The sequence below is a fragment of the Saccostrea echinata genome, unplaced genomic scaffold (genome assembly GCF_033153115.1).
Source record: "Saccostrea echinata isolate AGI-Se365-2 ecotype Australia unplaced genomic scaffold, CSIRO_AGI_Sech_v1 ptg000012l, whole genome shotgun sequence".
NCBI classification, from domain to species: domain Eukaryota; kingdom Metazoa; phylum Mollusca; class Bivalvia; order Ostreida; family Ostreidae; genus Saccostrea; species Saccostrea echinata.
Genome location: NW_026889761.1, coordinates 13,446,369 through 13,474,102, shown reverse-complemented (window position 1 = coordinate 13,474,102; position 27,734 = coordinate 13,446,369). Strand labels below are relative to the sequence as shown.

The window sequence follows — 27,734 nt, the reverse complement described above, 5'->3', positions numbered from 1 at the left end:
ATTACATGTACATCTTTAAAAATATCGAGAACTTAAGAGCAGGAAGGACATTCCTATATGTGTGCAGTTGCCGGAAGTATATTTTGGGATACATGTACATATAACTTGTGTGCATGATAGAGATAAAGCATAGGACTTGCTATAGCAGTATCCTTTTGGTAACTATATACATGTTTATATTTAAAGATAAAAAAAATGGATTTAATTAGCGACATCTGAATGATTTTTATCGGGGTTTCTTAGTTGAGACACATTTTATGTGTAAAAACTTTATCGCATAACAAAAACTAGGAGTACTCATCTAGCACGCTAACAATGTGTCAAACGGATTTCAGGAAATAGCCCGTTATTTGGGCGCCATATTTACAGAAAGGGATGCAGATTATTAATCATTTAGAAATAAGACAAAGGGGGGTTTCAAATCAGAATAAAGGGAAAGAAAGCCAAGAAAAGGTATGTATCTTCTTAAAGCCGGTATGACACACCAAACTTTTATTTACTGGATATTTAAAATATCTCTGTTATGAAAAATAATTTCATGATTCATATTTTAAAGACCAATATAAGCTCTTAATTATTTTAATTTTTCAAGAGAGGAGAATGCAATAATTGTTTTTCATTTGTTTAAAAAAAAAAAAAACGTCCTCATCATGTTCAGAGCTTCAATTTTTCTGTTAATTAATGCATAATTTTAGGAACCCGTATAAACTAAAGGAAAGGAAAAGATTAATTGTTTTGGGGCACTGAGAAAATTTCAGTATCTAAAGGTGTAAATATTGAGCTTATCTATAACATTTTTATTTAAATTTATGTTATTCTGGATCAAAGGGCAGATTATTCCACCTGCATAAAAGTCCACAGAATCGGAACTCTTTAGTGTTCAGTGTAGAGGGTTCTTAATATCCAATAAACCATGTCGAGAAGAGTCAATGAAACATTTTACTTATTTCAATAAGAAAGTATTTATTGATATGAAAATCAGAATATGTTAATAGTTTTTAAATCTATGGATAAAATCTTTGAAAAACATTTTACATGTATATAAGAAATATACATCCAAATTTTTAAATGAAATTGAAACAGAAGTACAAATTGAATTTTTCAAAAGTCTTTCTCGATATCTCAATCTCAAATTGATCCCGACTGGAATTACATAAAGGGGATTTATTTAACATATATATATATATATATATATATATATATATATATATATATATATATATATATATATATATATATATATATATATTACATTTTCAACAGTGAAATACTGGGATTTATTTACTGAATAAAAGTGATATTCTGACACAGTGTGGAAGGATATCAAAATGGTATTCTCACAGTGTGAGAATATCAGAAGTGCGGCAAATCTTACGATTTTCCTTCCCTTCACGAAGAGTGTTTTAAAAAAAATCCCCGGCCTGTTATAAGATATAGAGTTAATAAGCCATCATGACAGACACTAATAGTTATACTGCAAAAGTTTTTTTTCAAATATGTCGTTAAAAAATCAATTTTTATGGATGACGTCTCAACTATGACGTCACAGCCTATGGCAAGTCGTGAGAAAGGATTTTTTGATATTTTCACTCGTGCTTCGCACTCGTGAAAATCTAAAAAAAATCCTGTCCCACTCGTGAAATAAATTCCATATTCATCTACATAACATTGAATATCATCTCTCTCTCTCTCTCTCTCTCTATATATATATATATATATATATGTGTGTGTGTATGTGTGTGTGTGTGTGCATTGCTTGGTTGTAACATGATTTACATATTAGTTGAACTTATTAAGCAGTTTGATTTCTCCATGGCAACTGCATCAAATTGACGTAATTTGTTGATTTTATTATCATTTTGAGTTTTATCGGGATTGGTTTTATTTCGATCGGGATTGATGCAAAATTTGAAAAAAAAAAGTTTTTTTAAGAGCTCTGAATGTCAAAAGGTTTTTGATAATTTGAAAAAATAGATCTAAGTTAGAAAGGGCACATTATGGACATATCTCAAAAATCTTGATAAAATTTAGAGACAGGGTTGATTTTAGAGTCAAACTTGCCCAGTTCTTTTGAATTTACTGGGTTGTGGGTATTTATAAACCTCTTCTTAATTAATTAAAAATTTACAACATAATAAATGTAATGTAATTGTACTGCACTGTGAAACCTTATTTCTAAGTCTGCTTTACAAGAAGTTTGCTTGATCTTTTTTTGTGCAGGAATGATAAAAAAATGTTCATTCACGAAAAGTCTAGTTGTCCATTTATATGTGTCCAAATGCAAACTGAGTAGGGAGTTTTTTTCTGTTTAATGCTGACTTGAGAAGAAAGTCCTTGTCGGGATGTCTAATTGCGGATTTTCGGAGTACTTAATACATGTACTTGTAGTTATCGGTTGTATGTATCTCTTCATCCGGTTTTCAGATCCGTACATAGAATGGAATGTATTCACATCAAGGGGTAAGTTAAGCATCACGCGCTAATTATCTAATTATCATTGCAACGTCTTTTTATTGATTTAGAACATCTGTTTTTAAAACGTAGGTCCCGTGGGACATCAGACGTTGGTACGAGAAAGACCCTACACGGCCCTGGTCGTAGGTCAAAATTAGTGGCTCTTCACCCTATGTTTGTCTAAAGCAGGTGGGTCTCTATCTTAGTAAAAATGTATCTCGAACGGGTACATTCAGCCTACTCGGTGTTACACAATAAACAATCAATCAAATTGGGTTAACAATAGTCAATCAATCAACAGTAAATATTAGTATAAGAGGATTTAAAGCAGGAAGTTCGTAAAGATACTCTGCTACTATAATACAATATAACTATACCCAGGTTTGCAAGTGTAAACTAAAAAAAGCATTTTTTGCGATTGGTCATTGTTGTCAGTGGTATTGCTGGGTTCTGTGTTTCATATGTAAAATAGTATTGATTTCATTGAAATCAAACATCCACTCGATGATTAATATGGTAATCAATTTATGAAGTTTTACCACGCTCGTTCAAGCGAAGTGACACGCTGTTAAAGGTGCTTGGACACAGATTTGAAGTTAATATTTTCTCAGATTTTCTGTATAATTTCATGACTTATATGTTGCTATAGCATTTCATACTAAAATATAATAAAAATCTTATTTCATGTCGAAGTTATTGAAACTTCAAATTTCTGGACGCGTTTGATTGACACATCCTTGCACTTTCACAATTTTTAATTTTATTCTTAGTACTTAAGAAAAGTGGCAGTTTTGTTGTGTATTAATGAAAAGTATTAACACTATAATCCAGAAAATTCAGAGTAGAAATGTTCGAAAGCAAAACCCACTCACAGTATTGTCAGTCTGTGCTCAGCGGTGTGTGCAGACTTTAACAATTGAACACACCCGGTGAATCGTAAACATTAACAATAACAGAGCTCGTGCCCTGTTTATAGAAACAGTTTACATTTCACGGGTGTATTCAATTTGTTAAACTCTGTACACAACACTGAGCACGGGCTGACGATATTAGTGAGGGGGTTTGCTTTAGCACATTTCTACTCTGAATTTTCTGGATTATAGATGTAATGTTTTTCATTAATACAAAACAAAATCGCTTCTTTTCTTAAATATTAAGGATAAAGATAAAATTTGTGAAAGTGCAAGGATGTGTTAATCAAACGCGTCCAGGAATTCGTAGTTCCAATAATTTCCAGATAAAATAAGTTTTTAATTATATTTTCGTGTGAAATGTTATTGCAATATATAAGTCGTGATATTACACAGAAATTTTGAGAAAATATTAACTTCAAATCTGTGTCTAAGCACCTTTAAAGGGAATGATAGTAATTTTACAAATTTACAACTGTCCTCTATAAGTAAATTATGCCAGTACGTGTACATATTAGTACATAAGAAAACAAAGCTCAACTTCTGATACCCCCTTTTAATTTTTCTAAGCTTGTCAAAAATTTCTGTTACCCCCCCCCCCCCCCGGCCAATCAGATGTTAGCAATACCAGATTTGTTGACGTTTCTTTGTTTTTTAGATACTAATATGTCCTTTAGAGAATTATACTGCTCAGTTGTAAATTGAAATAATAGCTTTTTTTATGCCCCGTAATCCGAGATTCGGAAGAATATACCGGTAGTTTTTGTTTGTCTGTCTTTCTGTTTCTCCGAAAAAAAACTTTAACCCTGAAATAACTTTTGAACAGTTTGTGCTATTGCTTTCATATTTCAAATATATTTTCTTTGTAAAAAGTCCTTTCTTGCGACAATGACAATTTTGACCGCCTGACCTTGACCTTGGAATTTGAATATTTTTGAAAAACTTTAACCTTGGCATAACCTCTGAACGACGGGTGTTAGGGCTGTCATTTCACGCGTTTTTTCCTTGTACCTTTCCTTTCATTGTGTATCAACATTTGAACTTAAATTCTCCCTCACTTCGTTCGTCCGAATATAATCAATGAAGTGCTAAATTAATAAAACACAACACATATTAAGTAGGAACGCTGCTCGCTAGTGCTTTTATTCCATTATATACTGCTAACACATAACCATAACACATTAACTAATACAACTGTATAGCCCAAATTCATTGCTCTCCATTGGATTTGCATCACTATCAGCCATATCTTTAAATCCTAGCGAGCGAGCTTAGAGTGCCGTGCTACCGCATGGCCTTACTATTTATACCCTATATAACCACGTGACTTTCAAAGAAACTTTTCGAACACGCTATACATAATACCATACCGCACATAATTTTAATAATTACCTTGACCATATGTAGGGAAAGGGCGTATTTTAATTTTCAAAACTTTTGTAAAATTGCAAAAATAAAAAAAAAGCAACCAATATGAGCAATATTCTTGTTACATTTAAAGTTGTCCTGCAATATTATTGTCTCCGTTACTGCTACTAAACACTGATGGCATGCGTTTTTCATGAGTATGACGGTCATTTTGGCTATTCATCCGTGTTAAATGGACCGTGGACATCGCCAAGGTAAGATATCGATTGTCGTGTATTACATAAATCTTTATCAAGCATTAACAATCAAATTTGTCCTTAAGCTTTTCTCTGTACCTCGTCGGTTACATCAAATATATACCTACCGGTACTCACTTTTTCGAAAGCTATTTTACAAATTATTGCTTAAATGTTTTTGCAATTTACATACTTGGCAATATATTTCATGATTTCTATAAATGAGGCAACAATATCGATTTTCTAATTTAGCGCATGTATTCCGTACAAAGTCACTTTTTCATTTGGAATGATGACATTTCTTGAATTAAAATCGTCTATACGTGTACGGAAGCATATTTGTGTCACGTAATCACTCACGTTATATATCTACTTTTAAAGTCGGTAATTCCAACTATAAAGTTGGCTTTTCCAACTTTAATCTTGGCTTTTTAAACTTTAATCTTGGCCTTTTCAACTTCAAAGTTGCCTTTTCCAATTTAATCTTGGCTTTTTAAACTTTAATCTTGAGAAGCCAAAATTACAGTTGAAAAAGCTAAATTTAAAGTTGGAAAAGCCAACATTAAAGTTGGAAAAGCCAAGATTTAAGTTGGAAAAGCCAACTTTAAAGTTGGAATTATCAACTTTGACGTTTCGTAAAGGACATGAATGCTTTGGTCTCTTCATATCACGAAAACAACGAGAATCAAGCCCACACGAAAAATTAACGATTTCACAGTACATCGTGGCATGATTTTGGTTTCTTTTTCAAAAGGGGCTAGTCTGATATCTGATGATAGTGTTAAGATTGATGAATGGACTGGAAACAAATATTACAATTACAGGTACTTTTGAATCTATGTACTAGTACTTAATGAGACTTTTTCCGTCTTTCTTCATCACCCCAAAATTCATGCTTCTTCACAGCATGATCCTCAATGATATATCAAAGTAACTGCGATGTATCAGCTGAAGAGGAAGGACTGTAGGCAACCTAAACATAGCATTTCAGTATAAACGAGGCTTAAGAATAATACCAAGTATCAAATTCAAATTTCATAATCGTATACCCATGTTTTTCCCCTTTTTACATATGTTGAAATCATGAATTGCAAGTACCCAACAGTTGTACAGTGATGTTCTTTGACCCTTTGAACTCAACTGCGTTCCCTGTGGGCACAATGTAACATTGAGAAACATGTCATACGACATATAACTGAAAGCAGCTCTGCAGTCTGCTATTTCAAGCAGTAGAGTACATGTATGTCACCAAGAACTGGTCCCCTATGCTGCAATAATTGGAGTTGGTGATTAAGATTTATGTGCACTTTCATCAAGATTTTATAAGCCGTCTGCGAGAACATCCCCGAACAAATTTATACGAGGAAGAAACACAAAATGACATCCCGACTTCGTTCGGGATGACATATAATAATAGAAATGCTGATTGACAATTGTTACAAACTGTTTAAAGTCAATCATAAGCACTTTATAAAATTGAATAACAAATAAAGCACACTTGCTATTTTTAAACATCTGTACATTTTTCCACTTAAAAGGAAACTCATTATATATATGTTAAACTAATTTACTAAAACCAAGAGAAAAAAAAGTGCATTGATTTTGTATAAATGTCTTTTATGAAAAGATGCTGAGAATTTTAAAGATCAATGTCTTATAAATCCTATGAAATAAACATCGAAAAAGGGCAAAAACACGAACACGTTCATTTTAATTGGTTACGATTATTAATAAATATTCATGAGGGAGTAGTCCCAGGGAGTAGCTCCGATTTTTCAGAAAGTAGTCCTCAGATGAGGGAAATAGTATCTTCTCAAGGAAATAGACAGTTTTATGGTATTAATTTTATACAGAGTAATAACAGTAGAGGTATAATACCATCTTATAACGCACCAAAAATAGACACTTATTCCCAATATAAACCGTTTTAGGGATGTTGAAAGGAGTGATTTGAGCAATGTCTGATTTTTGTTTTTTTTTAAAACAGTGTATGGATGTTTGTCTGAAATACAACTTTTAGCTTTATTTTTCAAAGCTGAAGCTTTCTGCCAAAGTTAAATTACCAGGGAGGGCACACATTTATACGCGATTTGCATCTTATTAAGGGAATTTAATAATGTAATAATAGAATCAACAATTAACCTTAAAGTATTGAATGAAGAATATACTTAATTAAGTTTAAAGCTGAGCCTATTTTTGTTTTGTTTTGTTTTATTGGCTATTGAATCTGCTAGTATTGAAAATAATTGAACCAAACCAAAGTCGTCATGAAGTGTTCCAATTCATTCACCGCATTGAAAGGAACCAATGTCTGATACAGGCACGTATTAACCGGTTTGAATGATGCGATATGTCTCCTAATTAAAAAAAATATAATACTGTATGGGGCATTCAGAAACAGAATTAATTTGATAAATTATAAATTATACACAAGTGTCCTACGGCCGTATTCAATTATAGATAATGGTGTAACATATAATGGTTATACAATAATGTAGCCCTCTCTGATATTTTTATCTGGTATTTTCAGGAGAGGGCTTAAATTCCATGCACAGGATATCCGTAATGCTGCAAATATATTTTTTGGATACTCCCTTACAAAAAAATACTATAGTAATCTATAGTTAACTATAGTTAACTATAGTGATAACTTTGACACCATGAAAAATATAGTTTAACAAATATAGCCCCCCCCCCCCCGCAAACTATTTTCCAAACATAAATTTCTGCTATTGAAAATGTTCATTGGAAGGGCAGTTGCCCCCCCCCCCCCCTGCCCACTTTTTGTTGCAGTTTAGACAAATAAAGGTAATGTAGTTGTGTTATGTGTATAAATAGAAACTCGTACTGAAAGAAGTTGGAACCTACCCCACCCCCACCCCCCGGCAATAGGATTTTCGAGTTTGGACAATTTTCCTCTTTTTTGGCTATTTTTTTTCAGGAAAGTTGATTTCTTTTCTCTGTCTGCCCCCCCCCCCCTTCTCAAAAACGATGCTACGTCCCTGTTTCACACAAACTTTTGACTTGAAGTTGTAAGAACCGAGGAATCATGAATCCTTCTCTGAAAACATTCTGTGTACGGCGACAGTGCTAGGCTACTTGTAGAACCATGGTAAGTTATATAGTATAATGTAAGAAAGCATGTTGAAAGTGGCCAGACTTTCCTGCATAGTCAAAGAAATCTTACAGCAACTACTTAATTGCTTAGTCTAACGGTTCCTATGAGAGAGATTTGATGAGGGGATGGGGGGGGGGGGTGTTAACATTCGTCACTGCCAAATTTGACATTTCATTGAGGTATAATGAGTCTTTTCATGTTTTAACGACAAATTTTGCTCATTAGCATTCATTTGATAACGCAGAACTTTCACAATAAAAGTTTCGATAAATCTACATCTTGAAGCGAGGAATTGTGTCAAAACCGAAAGTGCTATGGGTAAAGCATACCAGTGGATAAAGCATAGGTAAATCTTATGGGTAGTATTCGTGCGATCAATTTTTAAAATGAGGCAAGCTATTAACCAACAAGTTGATATAACAAGGATATAAACAATCTTGTTTGAAATCACATTTCGCAAGTTCTTTGGTCGATACAATGACCTTATCAGCAAATGATACAATCTATCATTAGGTCAAATATACCGACTGACGTTTTTCATACTAATTGTTGGGCCATTATTTACACACTGAAATTTCTACGGATTTTTTCCGTTTATACTCGATCATGACAAGGAGCACACGGCGGGTGTGACCGGTCGACAGGGGATGCTTACTCCTCCATGGCACCTGATCCCGCCTCTGATGTTTTTGGAGGTCCGTGTTTGCTCTTTAAAGTTGATCATTAAAGTTAATCATATTATATAGGAAAAATTAGTAAGTCTCAAATAAATGTTCAGGAAATACGAATAAAGCACCTACTATGCATTTTCTAATTGGAAATTGATCAACAAAAACATTTTAGGATAAAAAAAACTGTAGGTATCCAGGCATTTGAAAAAAAATGGCATGATTTTTATACTTATACAGTACTTTAGTTTCTTCTGTGTACTTCAATTATTTTCTAATGCATAGTTTAAAAAGTGTTTCCTATTATTGCAATACAACTTAAATCGTTTCTTATTTCATATCATGCTAATTAGTATTATTAGTATCAAAGGTAAATATTAAAGAAAAAGTCGATTTCTTTAAATCTGTATTTGTAACATACCTTTATAGGGTAAAAATATCAACGTTTTAAAAGACTGTTTTTTAAACTTCAAAGAACCTTGAATCGCATTAAATGAAAATTGTTACAAAGAAAAGATTTCATATTTAAGATTCATTTTGAAACTTTTTGAATTAAATAATAAATTAAAGATTTATCCTTCCTGGCTGAGAATCAGATATCCTTAAGTATCACTTAAAATTTTATCTCCCCTTAGAGTATAAGCGTCTTATATAGAGAAAAAGATATCTTGTATAGAATCTTTATGGAGTCATTCTACGGGGGTCCTTTATCTTTACGTATTATAATATGGTGTGCAAATTTTAAGGGTGTACTGTAGCCGCTTTTTTATAGACCCTGAGATTCATTTTTGTACGTAGAATAATAACCAGGGATCATTTTCAAAGTCGAAAAATGAGCCAATGTCATTAAAATACGGGGGTAATTATTCCTTTTCACACTTCTTTTAAAAATGCGTGGTACAGTGAATCCGATTACGGTTGTCGTTCGCACAGTGTTCCAGATCATCGACTTTACGATATCAAAACCCTCTAAACACGGCACACCAAAGAGTTCTGGTTCTGTGGTATTTTTAAGCAACTGTATTAATCTGACCTTTGATCTAAAAAAAAGATGAATTTAAATCTACAGTGTTTTCCTCGATTTTTAATCAATTTAAGCATTCTAAGCAGTTTATTAGGCAATTATAAATAGACTGCACACTGTATTTGTATTTTCCCCACTTGAGTAAACAGCAGAGATTTCAGTTCATCAGTACCTTGGTGTCTTTAAACATTTTTCCTAATGCGTAAATGCCAGGTACCCTACATGTATGTTGAAAATGAAAAAAAGCTCAATATTTACATCTTTAAACAGTTTAATTTTCCTCAATGTAAAAAAAAATCCTTTAGTGTATTGAGGGTTCTTAAACCATGATAATACACTTATTGGTGTCGTCGTTTACTGATTTTTATTTGAAAATAAAAATATATATATATATACTCTTAGTCGAGTACTTATTTTAGTTTTAAAATAAAAATCGGTAAACGACAGTATTTAATAGTATTTTAATAACTTTCTATACATCTACAACAAGCACTGAAAGCATATTTGAGTCTGCAAAACGAATAAATAACAGAGGATACCTCTCAACGCAGCAGATTGCAATTGGTGCACAGCACATGCCATATATATCTTTAAACATTTAGAAATTTGCTCGCAAATAATTAGTCAAATTATTATTTCTTAACAATGTGTCCACTATTAAGATACCCAAATGTGAAACGAACCAAAACAGCCCATGAACTTGTCACAGGTATTGCAGATGAACCGGAACGCTCAATCCTTCCAACAGCTGCACTTCACTGCGTGTATGCACATACTGAACCGTAAATGTCTTTACAGGGTTCTCTCTGTTAAGTGACACCCTATTCATTTAAATGCCAATTACAGAAATATTTCTGTTAAGTTTTAAACCATTGTCAATTCGTCGTCCAGATTCAATGAAAGAAACAGCCTCCAGCACGATCGGGTGGAAGTGAATAATTAATTACCCGAGTGATACGCAGACAAAATGGCCGACTTCGGATGGACGATGCAAACAATTTGTAAATATAAAAGAGTATGAGAATTTATGTGGAAATTAATTTGCCCGAGCGCACAGAAGTTGCTCAGTGAATTGAAAGAAGTTTGGAAATTTCAGGACAATAAACCACAAGAGGTTTGTGAATAGTTCTTAACATTGAATCAAAAGAAACCGGCTCTGTTTCCCCTAATATATTATTAATTTTGCATATACAAGTTAAGAATAACTGCAATGCCTTAAACAGCTTTGCAACAGCTTTTATGCCATCACAGGCCTTAGAACGCGTAGGGGGGGGGGAGTCCCCCCTACTTTTTTCTGAGTATAGTATTTTGCCATAGTAAATTTTCCTTTAGGTGCTGGTTGCCCCCCTCCCCTTTTCGATGTTGTAAGGTCGAGCACTGGCAAATTCCAGGATCTGGACAGAAAATTAGTTGGGTTTTTTTTTGTTTTGCTTGTCAGATAATTTTGGGAAGTTCCCCCCCCCCTCCCACTTTAAGTCAGCTTGTCAGATTTTTTTTTCGGAAGTTGGCCCCCAATTTTGAAACCGTGGCTACGGGCCTGCATGATTGCAATGTGCTATTCTATCTTTTTAATGTTTGTTTTGCTGGATTTTGTAATTTGTTTAGGGGGAAATAGACATGTTAAAATACCAATTCAAATCAAATACCCTGATCGCATTTACTACTTAATAAGAGCTATTAGGTTCACGCATGATTTATATTTATTTCACAAGAAACTGACCCATTTGCTATTATGAAAGGAATGGGCTGGTATTATTTTAAGAATATACATGTAGCTACAAGGCTAGAGTTAATTGCAAAATTTATATCTATTCTGTATTAGATTATTGAAATGAAAATTTCACTTCAGTTATTAGACTGGTGAAGATATAAGTAATTATACCGCACATAATAAAATCCCATTTAAATGTAAACATTTAAACAAGGAATCTGAATTAACATTTAATCAAGGAATATGGCTCCTTCGGTATTGGAAAACAGTGTTATATTCAAACGCAGTGGGAAAAATGTAATTGAATCGAACCGATCCATGTATAAAAATCATTATTTAACGAAAGTGTCTTCTCTTTTTATCTTTTCTTTTTACTAGTAATCGCACAGGCGAAAAAGCATGTTTTTCTTCGCAGAAATATGTTATATTAATCTATATATATATATATATATATATATATATATATATATATATATATATATATATATATATATATATATATATATATATATATATATATAGCCTTGAACAGTGTCATGAATATCATTAAAATCGCCCCCCCCCCCCCCCCCCCGGGGAATTCTATCCTCAATTAACTCTTTCATTGTTGAAAGAAGCATTTATATATTAACAGTGTTCAAATGGCGTGATATTAATTATTTAAGAAATGAAGCTTATTTTAACCTATGTTATATGATATAACATAACTTGGGGCAGTTTACGCTTTATAAACTGCTTCAAATTGAGCATATTTTGAAAGTAACGTCAAGCGGAATAATACGTTTTTTACGTAACTCATTGTGACGTAGGCAACTTATTTTATACGATATGAACGAAATCTTTTATCCAATCAAACGACGTGTTACAACTAAAATTAAATTATATAAATATATAATTTTTGGATGAAAAGTCATCCACTCATGTTAATGACTTTTATTTGATTGTTACGTAATAATCCAGCTGATGATTGTGTTTTTGTTTAATTTTCCAATTATCGATCCTTGCTTTTAGCCTTCTTATTCTCTCTCTCTCTCACGGATTGAGGTGTGTTTTCTTGAATTAAGTAAAACTTAGAATCAGTTGACATCTTTCATATTTACTATGTATATGATGGATATAAATTAATTTATAGTACATGTACATTGTGGGGGATGCTGATGTGGGGGAGGTCAAGTATATTCTTTAATCTTTAAAGTTCTTATATATGTACGATGTAACTTAATTCATTAATCATAGACAATGATAATGAGAAAATTTAAAGATACATGAAAAATATCTCGCAATGAATTCAAAGGAAAAATTAAAAAAAAACAAAAACCTGTTATTTTAAGATTTGACCATATCGGGGTCTTAATTTAATAATGCTAAAAGTGCTTTGTAATGATACTTCCAACAAAATTAGGTCTTCATTTAAAGATCTTATTTAAAATTATTTCTTTCTTGTTAAGCTAATAGCTAAACAAAGAATTTTTCACACATTATTTTCATTAAGCGTTCACTTGAACAAACTTGCATCCCTTTACCCTATAGTTTTGGTTAAGTATGGTTAATTATGCCCATGATTTAAAAAGACTATGAAAACAAAACATTCCGTAATTGTTCACTAGAAACATAGTGTGTATGGTATTGATTATTCAGTTGTAACGATACAGCTATGATCAATAATCTACCTGTACATTTGCTGTATATACATATTACATTAATTCTCCATTCAATAACTAGACAGCACTGCTGTGGATATTTTCTGTGTTCGATGTCACTTACCTCACACTGTCCAGTTTCATCTCTCTATGTTTTTAAAAAAAAAGAAAAAAAGAAAAAAAGAAAAAAAAAAAACTATAAAAAACTATACTGTGTTTTCATTTTTAAAGTTCTGGTCTTAAAATAATATTAAAAAAGATTTTGATGAAATTGTCATCGAGTATATAAAAATGATGTCATTATTTCGATGCAATGTGTTTTTATTTTGGAGTATTTTACTTCTATACGATTTCAGAGTAATACAAAGGTTTTGAACTTTTAAACCTAGTGTAGTGCACAGGATTATGATTTACTTACTACATGCTAGACATCGTCGACACTATGCAGAAGTATTTGGTCAGGTTTCAAAGTTTGGTCATGGAACATTTACCTTGCTAGCTATATATAGGATCAAGTCTGTGTAATTATAAGTATGACAAACCTGTACTGTCAGTGGGAATTCAAAGCAGATGGACGTAAGAAGATGGGCGTACTTGGCGTGCGATCTGCAGGAATCATGTGTCCGAAACATTTATGGTTTAAATGTCCACGATTTGGTCGGCTGACCAGAAGAGGACAGACTTTACAAAGTTACGCACATAGGATTGAAATATTTTAGTCCACTTATCTTAATAGTTACGATAATAATGTAATACTTCATATGAATAATAAACACATAACAAGATAATAGGGTATGATATATGAAATGAAGTTTCAGTAGGTTTGAAAAATTGCTTTCCCTCCCCGTGCAACTGAGCCAAAATTTATCTCTTTTTCAAACTTGTAAATAAAGTAAATAAAATTCAACTGATAAACGACTTGATTGTTTGTAAAAAGGTAAAAAAAAATTTTTATTGGTGACAATCCTCCATGCAAAGATCGAACCAAAAACTTCTCGACTCCTAAGTGCGCTGCTATCATCGCTACACAAGCACTTCGGAATTTAAAGTAACAAAGAAGCAACGCATTAACACATTGGTTTTTCTTTTGGAAAAAGTTTATTTTTTTTATAGTCTCTAGGTCTTCTCTCCATTTTTTTTTTTTTTTTTTTTTTTTTTTACAAATGTTTGTTCGTTTCTTTGAATACAAATGCACACAAATGTCTTTTTAAAATTGTGGAGAGATGACCCAGAGATAGCAAATTTTTAGAAAAACTTGTTTTAACGTGTGTACCAAATGACTGCATCTAGCCATGTTTCAGGTTATTTTTAAGGAAATCAAACCACACTATTGGGAAAATGTTTTCCTTTCCTATTTCATAGGAACATGATACATCAAAAGAATTTAATTTTACAGTTCATTAAAGTTTTCACTTTTCAAGTGCGCCCCGATTCCTGCCGAATGTCAATCAAAAGTGGACTCGTTCTTTAGTGTGCTCTGCAGGAATCATGTGTACGAAACATTTGCAGTTTAAATGTCCAGTCAAGCAGACGATTTGGTCGCTTTCGCTCTCGGTGCAACTAAACCAAAAATTCATCTACTAGTATTTTAAAATTTTAGTAAATCAGTAATAAAATTAAACTGACAAACAACTTGAATGCTTGTATATATTAAAAAAAAAAATAACACCCATGCGAGGATAGAACAAAAAACTTCTCGATTTTTTAGTGTTCTAGACTAGTAACGCTCACTAACGAGCTGTTATGGCTACCAAACCACATGAATTTTAAAATGACAATGAAGAAATGCATTTAACAATGGATTTTTTTAAAAAGTTCAATTTTTATTATCTCTGGGTATTCCCTCAATTTTTTAAAAATGTTTGCTCGTTTCTTTGAATTAAAATGCACACAAATAACATTTCAAAATGCTGGAGAAATGAGCCGGAGATAGCAAATTTATAGAAAAAAACGTTTTTTAAAAATGTAACCAAATGACTCATCTAGCCATATTTCAAGTTATTTTTTAACAAAGCAAAACATAATATCCCGGAAACATTTCTCATTCTTATTTCACAGGAACCCGAAACATAAAAAAAAAGCTAAAATACACTGTAGACATGAACAAAATAAAATAATCAAATAATTAAGAAGTTGACCAAATTGATAGAACTTATACTTTATTTATAACTAGTATTTATCGTTAAAACTAACAAACAGCTGCAAACTGGATCACAAGGTCACAAGGTCTATTATAATTTTTAGTTTTTATCCGGGAAGGTTCTGTACGGTTGCACATTGTAAAATGTGGAAATATGCATTAATGAATGCATTTGACATATTTTACTGTCCTTGCATTATACTAGTATTTAGTCTAGTGTATAAAAAGATCTCGTAAGATTCTCTTTCTCCTATTGACATCAGTCTCTCTCCCGACTTATTTAATTAAGAAATGTATTTCAGTGTTAAAAGTTCAAGAAGACATGACTCCAAAGAAGATGGGTGAACAAGGCGGGCGAAGTGCCTATATATAGTGCGACAAACATGAAGTGGAAAATAAAATCTCAATTATATTTGCCTACGAAATAGCATACACACACTAAAGAGGACAAAAAAGATCATTTTCTCACACTTAAACAAAATATTTCGATATGAGTGGGTCTTCGCTCCATTTTTTTTAAAGTTAATCCTAAAAGTCTGCATAAAAATTTACATTTTTTTGCTTACAAAAACATGGAGCAAAGACCCACTATATTTTAAAAGTACACTTTTATGACAAAGCATTGGCATCTTTCCCAGAAATACTTGAAGTTCATTAAGTCAAGGATCACATCACAAACATGATTTAAATGTCACAAGTCAGCATGACTTGTGTAGTCTAGTGGTTAGCGTATTAGTCTCAAAGCAATTTATTATGATACTCCGGAATACCATTTTATTTTATTTTTTTCTTTATAAAAGAATAATTTTTTCGAGATCTTTTTTTTTTCTCAGAAAAGTTTTGTTGATCACAATATCATAAATTTCAATAATGAGAAGCTTACTTTAAATACTTAATTCACAAATTGAATATGATTTTTTCAATATCTGAAGCTTTAGGCATTCTGCACGCCTTGTTCACCCATCTTATTTTTCACTCAGGCATATTTCATAAAGCGGTTAGCCTTAGAAAAGTATAGTTACATTCTAAATATTCATTATATATTGTATTTCAAACACACGGAAGTAGACAAACTTGATTTATTTCCTCATTTTTGCTTACGTAGTGCCGCATGACTGCACTGTCACTCAGAGCTGAGAATATTGACTGCAGTTTATTGGGATGTGAACTTAGAATTCTTAGACATGAATATTAAAGGTAATCAGAACTTAATATGTAAATATATTTTGGATGCATATGAATTTCTAGAAAATTGTCGTCCATTCATAAAAAAGAAGCTAAAGAAATTTTGGTGTTTTGTAGTGTTTTGTAGAATATTGACAAGAAAAAAGTGAAAAAACACATGTATTAATGTGATATGAATAAATATAACATTCCTTGGACCTATTTCTATCACTATTTACAACAGTATAAATACACCCCTTTTTGAATTTGTATATCTCTCAGCAACCTATATAAAAATCCTCATATCAATTACATCATTTTAATAGAATTTCAAGGTTCAAATAAATTATATTCATAGTTTTATGCTGACGACTAACTTAACCTTTCAATATTTTATGTATATTTGTGTTTTGTTTACATTTTTTTAAATGTAGTATTTTAATTGACTGTGTAGACCCTTACAGCGTCCCCTGCTTATTTTCCCTGTTGAGAACCTCAGTGCCATTGTGACAACCTGATTGGTCGAAAGTAAGTCGAACTTTGTATAGTTCGTGGAGAGATGTAATTAAGCAGAGACTGACAATTTTTAAAAAAAAAACCCTTCTAACTCCCTTTTTACAACGAATGTTTTAGAGCCTTTGGAGCTCACCTTCTGCCACGTACAATTATTTTACTATTCATGTTTGCATACAAATATAAAAGTATGGGATATTGTAATTTTGATGAATTACACTATGTGATAAATAAGTCGAGGTCATAAATTTTGGCGCATTTAGTAAATCTCATTTTACTTCCACGTTCCAGGTTTAAAGCTTTAATGCAAAAATTTTCAAGTTATGGCCTGACTTTTTCAAAAGTTGACTTTGATCAAAGAAATGCATGGGTCAATGTCAAAATTTTTAGTACAGAGAATTATGGCCTGGATGTGTTTTTTAATTGACCTTTATGTAGGAAATAGGCCAAGGGAAAAATGATTCAGAACATCTCATCTTAGTCTCATTATTCTATGTTTCAAGTTTGAAGTCATGTCAAAGGAACCTCAAGTTATGTCTCTGAATATATTTTTTAATAAAATAGGTCAAGGTAAAAAATTGTAATGCAGTGCACATCTCATCTTAATTTTATCGATCAATGTTCAAAGTTTTAAAGTTTAATGTCAAAGTTTTTTTTTAGTTATGACCCACACCTTTGTTTTATTTGAACTCGATTGAGGAAATGGGTCAAGGTGAAAAATTTTGGAGCAGTGCATCTTGACTTACTCTCAAATTTGAAGGCAAAATGTCAAAGGGTTCTCAATTTATGGACCCGGCAAAATTTGGTTAAATAAAAAGAAGAAGAAAACTGACAAAAAGTGTCTCCCCTTTGAAGGTGAGACATCAAACATTCTAACAAATGTTCGAATAGTAGCACTTTGCATGCAAAACACGTTGAGTTTTGTCACTTTGTGTTCCAATGATCTTTAATTACTAAGTATCTGTCCAATTCGTCATTTCTATTTATGATTTACGATCGCAGTCATTTTCATCAGTATTTATGTCATTTGATAAGTGATCGTATATGGGTAATGAAAATATGAGCTGAATTATACAAGTTTTAACGATTAAAAAAAAACCGGTTTCCTTAATTTTCCTCCTTGACGAGGAAAATTTCTATTGACAGTACATGTATAATATATCGATGTACAAACTTCAGAGCAGTGTGCAATAGAACGAATATGAAATGGCGATTAGAATAAGATATAGTTCTGGACCTTTCACGTGTTTAACATATGCATGTAATAATTAATAACCTTTAACCATAGGTTTTTGCTATAAAATGCTTTAAGATGTTGGGGCTTTGTGTCGCATTGATTCAGATATACTAATGAGCAAAGCTGTTTTTAAATTCTTGTTAGTTAACAATTAAAAGTTAACAAATAAATTCACAGGTACTTGTGGACAGGACCACCCCCCCCCCCCCAACGGAAGTACATAGAGAATATATTACCTTTTATGATAACACCCGAGAGAGATTATTACGTCATGCCAAAACTCTCTCGGACGTTATCGTAATAAGTGATACATTCTTGGTGTACTTCCGTTGCGTTTACCTAAGGATTTTTTAACGCACTGACTGCAATGCTGTTTAAGGAGAAATTGTGGGATTCTTACGAGAGGCAGAGTCAATCTGTTAACTTGAACTGAGACAGAAATATATGTAGAGACAGTGTGAACCGACATTTTAGGTTAAAATAAAATAAATACATGTTTTTAAACCCAGAAAGACCAGTGGGGGTACAACGTAAACAACCGGAGTGGCATACCTTTCTCTCTTATAATGTATATAGTGGGGTATTTTTGTGTGGAACGATTATTTTGGGGTTTTCACGATATTTTCCTAAGGTACACATGATGAATAAGTGTAATAAATATAATTTGTGAAAAAAAATGTCCAACAAGCCCAGGGGTTGAATATTGGGGGGGGGGGGGGGTCCTGTCCACAAGTACCTGTGAATAAATTATATCAGATAGAATTTAAGGCAATTTGACGGTTGATAGATAAATACTCTGTCACTTGTCCGCAAAAATCGAGAATCTTTATATCTGCCTGATCTTTAAAAGGTATTAAAGTGGCGTTTCAATAATTATTATTTTAATGAATTTTTGATGAATTTTCAGCGTCTTTATTTCCAAACGTGTAGAAAATGATAACTAGAGATTTCTTTTGCTAAGGGATTTACTAGTATGATGTCTTCTCTTCTTGACAGTTTATGCAGCTACAATTGCGAATGAAAAGCAGAGATGAGAAAAAAACAATGTAAAGTGGTAATACTAGTGTTGGCTCTGTGCTTCCTTCTTCACTATGCATTTTACAAAATTTTGTATAACCCAGAAGTAACTTTCAGTATTCAAGAAAGAAAAGCAATTAAAATGGTAAAAGAAGTGTGGACCAATTTAAACAGTGCCGTTAAAACAACAGATGACGACAAATCTAGGTACAGCATTATGTTTTATAACATGCCTTCTTGGATGACAATGGAATATAATAATCTGAATTTCGCTACTTGTCCACAGTTAAAACACGAATGTTTTGTCTACACTAAAAACAAGTACTTTGACTCCTCAAAGAGCATTATTTTCTTTGGAGAAGATCTACCTGCACAAGTTCCGAAAAAGAAAGAAGGGCAAATTTGGTCATTCTTTTCAATCGAGTCTCCATTTCTATTTTCGGTACCTCAACAATGGAAGGATAAATTTACATGGACAATGACATATAGAAGAGATTCGGATATCACTGTTTTTTATGGAAAAGTAAATAAAAGAGAGATTCCCCTGATACGGAATTACTCAGAAATATTCCGAAAAAAGAAAAAGACCGTTGCCTGGGCAGTTAGTAATTGTAAAACGTCTTCAAAACGGGAAGACTACATCCAAAAGCTTCAGAAATATATTGATGTTGATATATACGGCAAATGTGGAAAACTTAAATGTGGTAGAAAATCAGCCGCAGTAACTGAGTGTCACAAAAAATTCGCGGAAGAATACAAGTTCTTCCTTGCTGTTGAGAACTCAATATGCAAAGATTACACAACAGAGAAATTATTCAACTTTTTCTTTCATAATCTTACCATGATACCTATCATCAATGGACCACAAAACGTTCACGAATATATCCCCAGAGGAACATTTATAAACATACTGGATTATTCTTCGCCGTCAGAACTAGCAAAGGACCTACATCGGATTGGGTCAAACGAAACGCTTTATTCTGAATATCTACAACAGAAGGACAAGTATCGTGGTGTCAGATTTAACTGGGGGGTAGCTTTATGTCCAATGTGTGCTAGATTACATGATAGAAAACAGGATGAACATATTCCTGATATTCATTCTTGGATCTGGAATAATACCTGCATCAAACCATAATGATATCCCACTATACGTACGTCTAATAGACATGCTTTATATACTTGCATTGTCTAAAAGGATGCAAACTATTGACAAACAAGTTGATAAAACAAGGATATCAACAGTCTCGTTTGAAGTCATCGTCTCGCAAGTTTTACGGTCGAGACAAGGACCTTGTCAGCACATACAACCTATCAATAAGTCAAATGGTGACTGGTGATTTTCATACTAATGTTAGGCCATTACTTATACACTAAATTATCTACGGATTTTTCCGTTTTTTTAATTTTTCGATCATGACAAGGAGCACACGGCGGGTGTGACCGGTCGGCAGGGGATGCTCACTCCTCCATGGCACCTGATCCCACCTCTAAATTTTGAGGTCCGTGTTTGCTCTGCTCCAAATATTCATTAATATATATATATATATATATATATATATATATATATATATATATATATATATATATATATATATATATATATATGAAACCTTTAAATCATAATTGCTCAATTTTCATTTGTTTTTTTAAGTGAAGGTTAGGTTTCCCAATGAAATGTTAAGATGACGAACGAAAATCGTGCTCAAAGTACAATTAAACATTACAGAGCAAAGCAAGCAGGACTGAAAACAACAGAGAAGGGATCAGGTGCTACAGAGGAGTAAGCATCCCCTGTCGACCTGTTACACTCAGCATGAGCCCTTTGTCTTCATCCGGTGAACGGTGTAATCCGTACACAAATCATTATGAAAGTATTTTTGTAACAATTTGTATTAAAATCGTCAGTCAACGTTTCAACCTAACGACAAGTTGTGTTTGCAAACAAGGGCATTGTATCATTCGTTAATTGTGTTTGAGTGTAAATTATTTTCAAAAGACTGGTAGTCGGGGGTAGATGCTCTCTGTGTTTTCCAAATCATACTATTATTACTATTTTTCTACATTGTCATCTGCTTTGAATATAGTCAGTCCAGTGCATATATAATTCAAAGGATTTTCTGCATCAATTTTCTTTTCTTTAAGCTGTGTAGGATTTATTACCATAGATTATTTCTAAAATAATAAACATTTTCTTTGTTTCAAATATTCAAAATGTTGGCCTGTTTAGAAAAAAAAAAACTATTCAAACATGAATTGACATCAATGTATGTGTGTTTCTTTGCGGGAATTCTTAAATCTCTTATCAGAAATGATTGTTATCAGAAAAATAGGTATTTTAAAGTCATTTCATTGTTTAAGCTAAGATGACTAATTTTGAAGGTTTATATTTACACGTTTCCTCATCTTTATTTTATTTTTTTGGTTGGTTGCCGCTGTTTTCATAAAAGAAAAAATCATTGTACTCAAATACTGAAAATAACATATGAATAGAAATAGGAGGAAATAAAACTGTAATTTAAAAAAAGGACCGTATACTTATTTTGGTCAGACTAAACGAAAATAACGAACAACATTGTAAAATTATAAGGTCTGTTTTTCGTTTTTACATTTTTAAGGACAGGTCAGAACAACTGGACTTTAGAGCACATGCACCCTTAAATAAGTTATACTTTATTTCATCAAAATTATACCATTTATTCAAGTACTAGTATACCAGTCTTTAAATAAGTGGCTTTTTTCTTCAAAGAATAGAAAGTAAAATCGAATTGAACCTATGTTTACTGCATCAACTTAGAACAACTACATTCTGTAAACGTTCTTGGAAAGAGGTGCATATACTTGAGGAAATATTCATTTTGCAGTCATTCCATATTTAAAACATGTGTATAGGCAATTTTATTATGTTATTTCTATATTGTTAAGTACACTGTAGTTTCTTTTATACTAATCATGCCCTTTTAATAATTTGATGAACAACACTGTTTGTATTCAATAAATATAATATACAGATACCTTCCAATTTTCATGATGTATAAAAGTTTAAAAGATCGCAGTAAAGTTAAGCATAACGATATGCCAGCAAAAATGTAGAAAAACCACGCATGCGGCCATTAGAATAAGTTAGATGCCTTTCAGGGTTTTGTTAGATGTATCTGCCTCATGCATAATCTTAAGGAAGATAGATGGTAAATCACTGGTGTATGTATGTGTCTATCTCTGTTTTCAAATATCATAATAGTGTACCTGCCATTCATGCTGTGATATTGTAAATCCCACAGCAAGTGTGTGGTTTCATAATGCTGTGATACAAACTTCAATGCATTTGTAATTTCCTCTAGGCAGGTGTTTTTGATCTACTCCATTACTTAAGTGGGACAGAAAAAAGTACTCGGCTTGCGATTTTATGCATTGGCGTGTTAAAAAATGATTTTCTGTTGTCTGCTCTAGCTTCTAAACAAACTTTCTATAGTTGGAGAAGCTACAGGGTTGAAGAAAGAAAATGTTTTACACAAAGGAGATGGGCAAACAAACCGAGAAAAATGCCTGGTTCGACAAAGAAGAAAATAAAATAATATTGAATCTTAATTATAACACAATTTTTTTCCTCATATTTCATTTAACATTAATGTATATACTTTGCGTAAAATCTCCACAATTTGCAATAATCCTACGAGTGTTGAATAACTATTCTATGAAATAGCATACACAGACCAAGAGGGTACAAATAATCATTTCTTCATTCCATAACACAATTTTTTCGATGTAAGTGGGTCTTTGCTCAAATCTTTTTTTTTTTTTTTTTAAAGTATATCTTCAAAGTATGTTTCAAAATATACATTTTTGCTTAACAAAAACATGGAACAAGAAACCACTCTACCTTAAAAATACACTTTTATGACACAAAATTCGTATCCCTCTGAGAAATATTTGAAGTCTAGTTATTCAAGGGTCATATGAAAAACGAGATTTAAATGTCATTACCTGTTAGGATGTATTTGGTGTAGTGGTTAGCATGTCAGTCTTAATGAATAAACTGAAACTCAGCTAGGAATTTATTGCTTGAATTGAGTTCAAATCCCAAGATATCCTTATTTTTTTTTAAATCGTAGAATAATTTATAACGAAAGAATTTTTCCGCAAAAAAGTTTTGTTTGTCATAATGTCAGACTTTTCAATAATTAAACCTTCGCTTTAAATATTTGATTCACAAATTGAATTTGATTTTTATACAATTAAAGCAATGAGCATTCTGCACGCCCTTTTCGCCCATCTTCTTACAAAACAAAAAATATATAAATTTTAATATACATGTAAGTGAAAGAATATTGTATTGCGCCGGTCTTTATGGTGTTAACGAAGTTTACATAAAACAATATGACGTATCAACCCTGATAATGGAACCTTTGTTGGTTTGATTAAGAATATATAGTAAAAACTGGAGTGTTAAAGGGCTCTAAAGTTTTAATCTGCATGGACGAGTTTCAAATTATAAAAGTTATCTTTGATTTATTGTTGAATGTTATGGATTTTGTTATGAGTTTATTGGAGGACTGTCGTCGATGGCCTATGTTCCTAACGGAACGACAGGCCTAAGAAAAGAAGATATGAATTTTGATTGCAGTGCATCTCATCTAGATGTTGAACACGACGTGTAAATAGCAATACTTCATATTAGTTTGGATATCTCCGTTACCAGCAACAAACCCGTAGAACACGGGGGGGGGGGGGGGGGGTCCCCACTTTTTCTGAGTATAGTATTTTGCTATTAATAGTAAATTTCCTTTTAGATGCTGGTTGCCCCTCTCCTTTTGATGTTGTAAGGTCGAGCACGGTCAAATTCCAGGATTTTCACAGGAAATTAGTTTTTATTTGTTTGTCAGATAATTTTGGGAAGTTGACCCCCCCCCCCCCCCCCACTTTGGTCAGTTTTAGTTTTTTTTTTTTTTTTTTTCACTTGTCAGATTTTTTGGAAAGTTCCCCCTTTTGAAACCATTGCTAAGGGCCTGAGCAGTGGGGTATACTCATCGCATTCGTTACGCTTGCAATTGATTGCTTTCTGACCTCTGCTATCTGGAATGGACGACATGTAATCTCCCTCGGGAGATGACACATTAAGAATGAAGTTCTATCGTAAGACGCCATTTATTGACTGGTGGTCCTGGAAAACTACTCCAGTTGTATCTTTTACCATTATTTTTAAAAGAAGAATGACATATTTGGCGTGTAATCTGCAGGAATCATGTTTACGAAGCATTCTTAGTTTAAATGCCCAAGTCAAACAGGCGAATTGGTCGGCTGATCACTACTCGGCAGACGGAGAAAAGCATTAAACTTCAGTGGGTCGGAAGAATTTCTGATTTTGGTGCAATTAACAGATCTTTAACTTTAATTTAAAGCTACAAAAATCAGTATATAAAATCAAATTGACCAATATCAGAGTTGTCTGCGCTTTTCTAACTTTAAAACTGAAAAAAAAACCCTGAATTTCTTAGCATTTGCAGCAAACTCAATTCAAAGTACGCTTTGAAAATTACATCACCACTCCCCTGTCTTTGAAGCCATTTACTTCAAAATCTGACATACATGTATTAGGGAGATTTACTTGGTATATATTTGTATTTGTTGTACATTTTTTAGAGAAGAAAATTAATGTTATCGCAATGATTACAGTAACATATGTAATTTTCCGGGGATTTTTAGCGTGCATTGACAGACCAGGGGTCTGTTTATATATATATATATATATATATTTTATAAATATAGCGCCTATCTTTAATGTTGCTTGCATAACTTGCATAACTACCTAATTGGTAATTATTTTTTACTGTGAAATTACGTTAGAATTGAGTGGAACTTCGTTCGGGTCACATAATAATAACGATAAGAAGAAGAAAACTGACAAAAAACAATACCCCCTTCTGGCCCTTGGAAGGGTAGGCCTCCTTTTTACTGATTTCCTCAAGTTTTGATCCATGCAATATTTGGTAGAAGGAGAAAAGGAATAAAACTTAATAAAACAATGTTTTCCCTTTGAATGAGACACATAATTTTGATATTCAAATATTAATATCAATGAATTGATACATGTAATAAAACATAAAGGTTTCATCAGTTTGCCCCAATCCTCTTTTTAAATATCTTTCCATTTAACCATTTTTCTTTTTGCATTTGTTATTTACGAACACAGTAAATTTCATCAGTTTGAAATTTATTTAATTTAAATAAATTGCCATAAATTATCATAGATACGGAATATAAACAGGATTCTGAAACAAAATCTAGCAATTTACACTAATTAGTTTCCTTAAGTTTTGGTATCGTTGACTAGGAAAAATCCTTTTAAAAGAATACATGTTTGACATCGATGTACAAACTCCAGGTCAGTGTTAAGGAAGGTGACTATGACCGAACTAATCCTGGAATTGCTATTTAGGGTCATTGTCCCTCTGATAAGAGATTTTATTTTAAAAGAAATTGTCAATTTAAAAAGTGATTTTTGTCCAACTTTGACCCGAAGGGTATGTTAAAACTAATTGCATTTCAATTATGATTCTTTGCGAAAATCATTACCTTTAAGGCAAAACTTTATATGACAGATAGAAAGGGATGATAAACCCTGAGTAAAAGCAATATGATATGTATTTTGGTAAAAAATTTTCCGCTGTAAAAATATGTTATGATAATGCTGCATAATAATAATAATTCTGGAATAATAACTTTGAACCATTAGCTTTTGTTAGCTGATGTTGGGGCTTTGTGTCACATTGATTCAAATATACTAATAAGCAAAGCATATTTCAGTTATTGATAGGTTTAAAATAATGGGCCATGTTAACACTAACTCGTCAGATAGAATTTAGGCAATTTGACCGTTGCTATTTAAAACTCCTTCCCAATTATTCTCAAATATGGAGAATTTTTAAATCTTTGAATTATCAAACTGGTTTTTTTTTTTTTTAATATTTATTAATTTGATTTTTATTTCGGGTAATATTTCAGTGCCTTCAATTTTCGAAGGTTTAAAATTGAAATAAATGTACTTCTTATGGATTGAAATTGACTAAAAAGTTGAATTTTCTTTTTTGACAGTTATTGCAACTACAGTTACTGTGTATGAAAAGCAGAGATGAGAAAAGATCAATGTAAAGTCGTGATACCAGTGTTGGTCTTGTGTTTCCTACTTCAGTATGCATTTTACAACATCTGGTATAATCCAAGCCAAACATACGATTCTACAACCAGCAGCCCTGGAGTAACGCTTAGTGTTCGAGAAAGAGATACTAATACAATCACAGTGGTAAAGCAAGTAATAAGCAATACGAACAGTGCTGTTAAAGCAACAGAAGACGACAGATCTAGGTACAACATCGTATTTTATAACATGCCTTCTTGGATGTCAATGGAATATAATACTTTGGATTCCTCTAGATGTCCACATCATGCATTGAAACACAAATGTTTTGTCTACACTAAGAATAACTTATATGACTCTTCGAAGAGTGTTATCTTCTTTGGAGAAAATCTACCTGCACGAGTTCCTAAGAAAAACGAGGGGCAAATTTGGACATTCTTTTCAATCGAGTCTCCTTTTTTATATTCGATACCTCAACAATGGAAGGATAAATTTTCTTGGACAATGACATATCGAAGGGATTCAGATTTCTCTTACTTTTATGGAAAAGTAAATAAAAGAGAGATTCCCCTGATACGGAATTATTCAGAGATATTCCGAAAAAAGAAAAAGACTGTTGCCTGGGCAGTTAGTAATTGTAAAACGTCTTCAAAACGGGAAGACTACATCCAAAAGCTTCAGAAATATATTGATGTTGATATATACGGACGATGCGGGAAACTAAAATGTGGTAGACGTTCTGCCGGAGTGACCGATTGTCACAAAAAATTCGCGGAAGAATACAAGTTCTTCCTTGCTGTTGAGAACTCAATATGCAAAGATTACACAACAGAGAAATTATTTAATTTTTTCTTTTATAATCTCACTATGATACCTATCGTTTATGGACCTCAAAACGTTCACGAATATATCCCAAAAGGAACATTTATAAACATACTGGATTATTCTTCCCCGTCAGAATTAGCGAAGGACCTACATCGGATTGGGTCAAACGAAACGCTTTATTCTGAGTATCTACGGGAGAAGGACAAGTACCGCGGTGACAGATTTCACTGGGAGGTAGCTTTATGTCCAATGTGTGCTAGGTTACATGATAGGAAACAGGATGGTAAAGTATCTATTCCTGATATTCAATCCTGGATCTGGAATAATACCTGCATCAAACCATCATGACAGATTCATTTGCCAATATAGACATCTAATATCTTCTTAAATATGTGGATTGTTTTCTAAACAACCCTTAAATTAAACGTTTATATTATAAAGACAATAAACCACTTTCAAGTGTTAATTAAGCAATCTCTAAGTTTGGAATACGTTTGTTTGGCCAATATCTTTGTAGATTGGAATATGACTCAAGTTTTGCAATAAAAAAATTAAATATATTACAAATCCATA

The 27,734-nt window shown here is 32.5% G+C and overlaps 1 protein-coding gene across 3 annotated transcripts; it reads left to right on the top strand.

Moving 5' to 3' along the window:
- Positions 1-283: 283 nt before the first annotated feature.
- LOC133185388 (glycoprotein 3-alpha-L-fucosyltransferase A-like) lies at positions 284-27,734 on the top strand. Of its 3 annotated transcripts, none has more exons than XM_061320558.1 (2): positions 284-453; positions 26,294-27,734. In XM_061320558.1, the coding sequence occupies exon 2, from the start codon at positions 26,331-26,333 to the stop codon at positions 27,507-27,509; it is 1,179 nt and encodes a 392-aa protein (XP_061176542.1). In that variant the 5' UTR covers positions 284-453; positions 26,294-26,330; the 3' UTR covers positions 27,510-27,734. The 3 variants fall into 3 exon arrangements, with proteins under 3 accessions (XP_061176542.1, XP_061176543.1, XP_061176541.1); XM_061320559.1 differs by lacking the exons at positions 284-453; positions 26,294-27,734 and adding exons at positions 10,538-10,893; positions 19,181-20,681; XM_061320557.1 differs by lacking the exon at positions 284-453 and adding an exon at positions 10,551-10,893.

Coding starts and splice junctions, on each gene's coding strand:
- LOC133185388 (XM_061320558.1), top strand. CDS start 26,331: ATGAGAAAAGATCAATGTAAAGTCGTGATACCAGTGTTGGTCTTGTGT.